Here is a 7,771-nt window from a genome sequence, read left to right as displayed (position 1 = left end):
CTGACTGAAAGCTGTGTGCACAGATGCTTCATTGTAATGGTTTTGTAATTCAAGGACACAGTTAATTAAATCGTGGTTATGGATTAAAAGTGTGTGTAAGAATCGATAACCCACGCACACAAACTCATCTCATGTTTCACATTTAGTGTGAAATCATACTCGGGGGCTCCATGGCCTTCCTGTTTCTGCTCACTTGTAAAGCACATTTAAGTGTGGAACCTTAAAGCACCAGTAAATGTAACCAAGTGGGACTACAAAGTGTGATGCACCAGCTCTTCACACCAACTCCCCCATGCTTTAGTGTTACTATGAACATGGTCTTCACATTGGAAATGGGGTGGCTGACAGTCGGATGAAGAACCAGGAAAGAAAAGAGATGGAATTAAATACAAGCCATTGTGGAAGGCTGCTTGTCAGGAAAAGGCAGTACAGAACCAGGTACACAATTACCTGGACACACCTACGAGTGAGAGAGAGCCAGCCTGTACAGACATGAGGTAGTTCTGTTGTCCGAGAGCAAAAAGAGGAGAACATTATAAAATGCAAATAATTTTTTAAAACACACATAACGTTATAAAATTAAATATAAAGTAATTGCTGGATAAGATAATAATACAGTGTTCTTGTAACATTGTTTCATTATTATTTATATATATATATATATATATATATATATATATATATAAATATATATAAATATATATATATATAAATATACACACACACATTTATATAAAATATTATATATATTTAAATATATATATATATATACACACACACACACACATATATATATATATATATATATATATATATATATATATACACATATACATATATTTAGTTTTCTTTCTTAATTGTACAGAGGTTAAATGCACCTAAAATATTAGGCATCTGAACCCAAACCGAAGCCAACGTGTGTCCCCTGGCCTGGAGTCTGGAGGGGTTCAGTGTTGGTGAGAGCTGGTCGAGGCACTCGCAGAGTGTGTACATAAAGGCTGTTGCTCCACCGCTGGGTGTCCACTACTGAAGCAGTGTCCGGAGAGACAGCGGGGGTGGGGGGAGGGGCACTCCAGTCACAGGGGTAGGGGCAAGAGCACGATGCTGTGGCACCTGCAAGGGTCAATGCAGCCTCCTAGGCAGTCATCCAAATGTGAGCGCCTTATCAAAGCTGCAGGGTGGCGTGCTGGCTCTTGGGTTTCCCTTCCCGGACGAGTGTTATGGGTGTGGCGCTTGGAGAGCCACAGTGTGGTGAAGGGTGACGGCAGCTCCTTTCAACAGACATCTTTCATTCCAGCACGAGAGGTCACTCTGCCTCCCGGATACAGCATCGCAGGGGGCGGAAAACCTGCTGCTGCTGGAAGTGACTCCGCAGAGATCAGCACCAACTGTGCTGCTGGAATTAACTGCACTGCTAAAGGGGGATTTTGATTCATGTGCTTAATTAACTCATAGGAATAATCTGTGTTGCTTGTATACCAACCGCGCCAGGTTCCCCTCTCCTCGTCAACTGAAAAGGGCACAGCGCGAGACCGCCGATGCAGCAATCACTGCAGGGGAGGAATCCTGCCACTGAAACAGAACACCTCTATCCTGTCGTCCATTCAAAAGCAAACCTCATTCCTCCCCAAACACTGTGTGGTGAAAAATCAACACTGCATGCCATTCAAAGGTAAAGAGAATTCCTTGAATCAAACAGCAGGAACTTTCTTGTATATGAATGTGTTTTTTAAGAACTCGATGAGAATGGCCCGCTCTCTCTTGCGTTTCAGGGGTTGCATGTTTGGCAGCTCAATGATCACTAAACCGAAAGAATAAATTATAGCTATAATGTATATACATATAGACAAGTATATACAGCCTTTAGTTTCTTCCTTCAGAGGGTATGCAGTGTACTAGAACGCAGCTGATTGAGAGCCCAGCTGTGTTTCTCATTATCCTCTCAGTGCCCCCCCCTTTGCCTAAGCCAAAACATAGTGACCTGAAGTCCTTGCAGTGGCTATGGACACAAGTAGTTGTGAGCTGTTGAGGTAGAGTTCATGAAACCAGAGTTTGCAAAATGTGACTGGGGCTCCTGGGGGAGCAGCGGGAGGCCCTTGCCCAGGGGGAAATGTTTGTTGCTGGGCTGGAAAGAGTCTCCGTTCTCCAGAGCGGCGCGGTGCTCAGTAGGGGGGCTGTGGAAGCCGTTGCTGAGCCCCTGGACGTTGTCGCTGCTGCTGCCATGGCTGGGCTCCTGCCTGCTGTGTTTCCACCTGGCAGTGTTCAACACCTCCTCCCCGTCTGTGTCGCCGTTCACATCGCTGTGATTGGTCAGCGTCTTTGGGGCAGGCATGCGGGAGTCCAAAGGATTGGCGTCTGGTGCCACAGGGGATTCTGGGAGCTGCTCGGGGGCTGAGGTGGCATCGCCCTCGTCATCATCACCGTCACTGTACGAGAGTCGCCCGCCGGAGCCGTCGCCCTCACCATCCCACTCCCCCTCTGGCTCGGACAGCTCCGAGTGCACAATCACTTCGGCCTCCACCTGGTTAGAGCCCACTGCCGAGTAGGGCTTGCTCTGCACCTCGCCCTGCAATACAGACACACACGCGCGTGAAAACCCATATTACATCACACAGAGTCAAAAATAGACACAGCTGAAGTAGGTGGGAATAATCTATTCATAAAAGTGTGCTGTTGTTTGAATAATTGTTGTTTAACTAAAGACGCTCAGGAGAATTTAAGCCCCACCAAATCCTTCCATGAGAATATCCTGATCAGTGTATTCTCTATAAAATGGCTCACAGTCCCAGTAAAGCATGGTGTCTGTACTGGCAGATCCCCAGAGGGGCAGACAGAGCTGACCTCAAGGATGGCAGGTCACTCTTAATGCCCCTTCTCCACCAAATGATGGCCCTCAGGGGAGCAATGAACCCTGGCCACAGAGCGGCCATGAAGGCAATTTCTCTGATGGGATTTACGAGCCCACAGAGCCTCACTGTCACCCCCTCTCCCCTGCCACGCAGCTGGAGCGCAGGGCAGGGTCTTCAGGGACACAAAGAGGAGACGTGCAGGAGAGACTGAACATAAACTGGAAGGGGTGTTTATATATATCGTTTTGACTTTCAGCAGTAAGTAAGTGCCTCCAGTGACTGTTAGCTTCTGGGGTTTTCCTGCTCCTGTAACACCATTACAGTTTCTTAGAAATCTGATATAGATGACATGCAAATTTATGCTTGATTTGAAACAATTAAAAACAGAATTTAATGTTTTATGCCTGCTGTTTGAATAATTAAGCAGTTTAAGTGTGCAGCATACTTTTTTTTTTTTTTTTAAGTGCCTCGCACCCCCCCAAAAAAACGCACTGAATTTGAATATCGTGACAATTAGCATCTCTGAAAAGATGTGTAATTTTCTTTTGTGATCCTGCTCTCAGCGATTCATTCGCTACCTCACACCTCTCACACACTGCGGAACTGAGGGGGAGGCTAATCTGCTTTACAAATGTCACATTCTAATTAGCTTTTGAAAAACACTGCTGTCCTAGCGCACTGCTCTGGGATAATTACAGCCTGCACACCATTGATTTCTACACGCTGTGGGGCAAGGGGGGCACTCACGGCGTTGTGGGTTGTTTCTGACTATTAACCATCGAACCCGTGCCGTTACTGCCTTTGGAAGGGCCTCCATCATCAGCCACCATTCAGGACAGGAGGCACAGAGCATGCCCAGGGTTGTTCCTCTATAACAGTGACCAGTTAGTCTGTATCCCACTTTCATTCATTCTTCCTCTCTCGGTCTCTCACCTTGTTGCAGTCCGAGGCAGGGTTGTCCAGAGCCCTCTCCGGGGGCCGTTTACTTGACGGACTCAGGAGGCCGTTGCTGAGCACAGTGCAGTCGTCTGTAATGGTGTCCCGGTAACTGGTAATATTGTTGGCCCAGTTTCGACTGACAGAACCATTCCAGGCAGGCTGAGGAGGGAGGGAGAGAGAGAAAAGAAGAGGCATAGAGCAAGGAGAGAGTGAGAGGAAGACAACGAGAGAGAGAGAGAGAGAGAGAGGGAGGGAGAGGCAAAGAGAGAGTGGAACAGGGAGAAGCAGAAGAGAGAGATCGAGGGGGAGGGGGAGAGAAAGAGAGACAGTGCCTTTCATTAAAGCAGCAAGCAGGGGGGAGAATGACAGTGTCCATGCGCCTGCAGTGAAGGACCCCCCTTGCTCACAACTGACAGACTGCAATCAGCACTGAGTGCAGGGTCGCTTTCGGGCAGGATTAATTTGTGACATAAAAAAATTCAGATTTCACTATACTGCTCGGAGTTTGTCTTGAGGCCTGCCTCATACTACAGAAACAAAAACAAAAAATAAAGACACAACAACACAACTCCACTGCTTTCTGACTAGTGCCGTCAAACAACGTATTTGTGGCTAAATATGTGCGAACGGGGCCTTATTTCTACCATTACTCAGCCCCTGTTTGTTCGGCACTGTTTGTGAGAATGGAAAAAGAAAGATGATTGCAGACAAGATTTTATTCTTAATGTATTCAGTGAATAATGCATGCAAGTATGAATTCATTTCCTTTACTGTGCAAGGTGTTAATTAGAACGGGAGTAGCTAATGAGCGCTGGGCACGGGCTGCACTGAGAGTGTGTACAGCGCTGTACATATGGCATCAATGAATCATGTTAAAACCGACACTGCCTTCAAACAAGATGGCGATACAGTCTCCAGCACATTTCACTCTCTGAAGACTTTTCCCCACTCCTCATTAAGCGGGAGATGTGTTTGCTCATCTTTGAAGGGACGGAAGGGTTAAAAACACATGTCAGAGAACGCCTCCTACACCCTATTTACATTTGGAAATTGTCTGCATCGTTTTCATGATGCTCCCTGGGGTCCCGTCGGGAACCAGAAAATACATGTTACTTTCTTTTTCTCTCTCTCTCTTCCTTCCTTCTTCCACTTCCATAAAAACAAAACACAAAGTCATCTGGAGTTCATTGGAGAGTTAGAGGTAGGGAAACTGCAGCAGACTGGAGTGTTCCCACATTGCAGCTCTGCCCGGGGTTCAAGCGGCAAAGTCACAGTTACCTTGGGCTCCAGGGGCAGGCTGTCCTCTGCCAAACTGGTCCCCATGAGGCTCTGCTCTTCGGTCAGCTCAGTGACCTCGGTCAGGGGGAGTGTGGAGTCCTCGGCCCGTGGCGACATCAGCGTCTCCAACTCGTGGCAGTCAGGCGCGGACACTGGGACCTTCCGGTACTGAGGGGGGAGAGCTGAGGAGTCCAGCCCCCCTGACAACTCCCTGAGAGGGGCAGCCCGGCCAGCATGGGGACAAGAGAGGAAGAAAGGAAGAGAGGAAAAACGTCAGGCAGGTGTCAGAGTTTACTGACTGGTCCACTGCCTCACCCATACTAACGACCAGATGCCTCCCTCCTCCTTCCACCCTCCACACATACACACACAGCCCTTTCTCCTGAGATTGTTTATAATGTAATGCAGTACGGCCAAAAACAAGACTACAGCAAGGCTGAGGAAACAATCAAATTAATCTCAGATAATGGTACCTGCCAGGGAAGCTTACGGACACCACTATCTGTAGCATCACCGCCGGGCCTCTCTCGGGCCACTCTACCCGGCATCATGACAATCGTTCACGTATGGGAAATCTCCCTAATGGGATGCGGCCTCTGCCTCTGCCGCCTGGGCTTTACTTACATCCGTCAGAAAGGAACAAGATTAATGTTAGAATATTTTTCGCTAAACACATAAATAAATCTCCGCAATACGATCGGCTCCCAGGTTCTTCTCTGACCAAATTGTAAATAAAACCGCTCCGTAATTGATGGGAGCTGCAAGCGAGGTCTTACAGACAAAGTTCCTGCTCCGCGCCGGCGCCACCCGCTACTTGGCCACGGGGCTCCGCCGCTGCCAGCGTGGGGAGATTAACCGAATGGCAGGCAAGCGCAGGACTGTAAACCGCCTGCATCATTTTCAATCAAGGGTGCTGGATGGCGATAAGGGCTTTATCTCTTGTAAGTGCAGCCAGGCTATCTACAGGAAGCTCTCATCCCTAAAGCTATGTGCAAAACAGCACCATTTCAATCAAATTAGCTAATTTTAGTACATCAGTACTGCAGAACACATCAGTGTAAATATTCTCTCAGATCCTGGGATTTCATTGCTCATTAAGTATATAGCTTTTTAATAGAGAGTGCGCAATACATCCCTGCAGCTCTTAAAGCACCAATGGCTGTGTGTCAGTCAGGGCCTTGTGGAGCTGAGCTAAGCACACTGGCACTGGCTCTCTCCCATGCTGATTGGGTGGCTTGGATTTCTACACACACACACAGATTCTTACACACGCACTATTCTACAAAACATTCACATAACTTAGCCAATGTAACTGGGGAATTTACCCAACCCTGCCTCACTCTTACCCACCTGTCCAGCTCTCTCACTCCCCTGCCCACTCACTCGCTCACCTGGCCTTGCTGGAGCGGAAGCTGATGCACATACACAGCAGGATACAGAGCAGTCCCAAACACACACCCACGATGATGCCCGTCACCGAGTGCACATCCAGCGGGTCTGCCGAGAGGGGCAGAGAGACAGGTTATCTCCATGGCAACAGCAGTATCTTGTTATTAGAGAGTACTACAGCCTTTTTTTTTCTTTTCTTTTTTACTATTTTTTTTTACAAATATTGTTTCTTGAGGAATACAGGTGGTATGTAGGTACAGTGGCTCTCAAAAGTGTTCGCCCCCCTTGGAATTTTCCACATTTCATTGTGTTACAACATGAAATCAGAATGGATTTAATCAGGAGTTTTTGCCACTGATCCACACAGTAAATGTCCATTGTCAAAGTGAAAAATATAATCTGCAAATTGTTCTACATTAATTACAAATACAAAACAGAAAATACTTGAATGTATAAGTAATCACCCCTTTGCTATGACACACCTGATTGAAATGTGGTGAAATCAATAGTCTCTAGAAGTCACGTAATTAGTTGAATGGAGTCCACCACAGTTGGTTAGTGCAATTCCTAACAAAAACTACATCATGAAGGCGAAGGAACACTCAAATTAAATCCTGAATAAGGTTCTTCAAAAGCACCAATCAGGGGTAGGATATAATAACATTTCCAAGGCATTGAATATCCCCTGGAGCACAGTAAAGTCCATTATTGAGAAATGGAGAGAATATGGCACAACTGCGAATCTGCCTAGATCAGGCTGTCCTCCAGAACCGAGTATCTGGGCGAAGAGGGCACTAGTCAGGGAGGCCACCAAGAGGCCTATGGCAACTCTAAAGGAGTTGCAGTCTTCCACTGCTGAGCTGGGAGACACTGTGCAGACTGTAACAATAGCCCGGGTGCTTCACAAAAGTGGCCTTTATGGGAGAGTGGCAAAACGAAAGCCATTGTTGAAAAACTCAGATCAAATCTTGGCTAGAAGGCATGTGGGAGACTCTGAGACCTCTGGCCTCAATGCTAAGCTCTACGTTTGACACAAGCCTAACATAGCACATCATCCTGAGAACACCATCCCTACCGTGAAGCATGGTGGTGGCAGCATCATGCTATAGGGATGCTTCTCTGCGTCAGGGCTTGGAAACCTTGTAAAGATGGAGGGTAAAATGCATGCAGCAAAGTACAGAGAAATCCTGGAAGAAAACCTGCTGAAGTCTGCAAGAGACCTAGGACTTGGGAGAAGATTAATCTTCCAGCAGGACAATGACCCCAAACATACAGCCAAAGCCACACCAGAGTGTCTTAAAAACAAAAAGCCCAAT

The 7,771-nt window shown here is 47.1% G+C and overlaps 1 protein-coding gene across 2 annotated transcripts in view; it reads right to left on the bottom strand.

The window, feature by feature from the left end:
• Window positions 1–710: 710 nt before the first annotated feature.
• igdcc4 (immunoglobulin superfamily, DCC subclass, member 4) overlaps window positions 711–7,771 on the bottom strand; it is a 48,865-nt gene continuing 41,804 nt past the window's right edge. For both annotated transcript variants that reach the window (XM_066701251.1, XM_066701252.1), the window contains exons 17-20: window positions 6,458–6,563; window positions 5,067–5,277; window positions 3,783–3,947; window positions 711–2,566 (exon numbers count right to left, since the gene is read on the bottom strand). In XM_066701251.1, the coding sequence (XP_066557348.1) occupies window positions 2,000–2,566; window positions 3,783–3,947; window positions 5,067–5,277; window positions 6,458–6,563 (1,049 nt within the window). In that variant the 3' untranslated portion in view covers window positions 711–1,999. The remainder of the gene's footprint in view (window positions 2,567–3,782; window positions 3,948–5,066; window positions 5,278–6,457; window positions 6,564–7,771) is intronic.

This window comes from Amia ocellicauda, chromosome 4 (assembly GCF_036373705.1).
Source record: "Amia ocellicauda isolate fAmiCal2 chromosome 4, fAmiCal2.hap1, whole genome shotgun sequence".
Taxonomy (NCBI): Eukaryota; Metazoa; Chordata; class Actinopteri; order Amiiformes; family Amiidae; genus Amia; species Amia ocellicauda.
The sequence above is the reverse complement of the archived record's forward strand: the minus strand, read 5'-3'. Positions and strand labels throughout refer to the sequence as shown.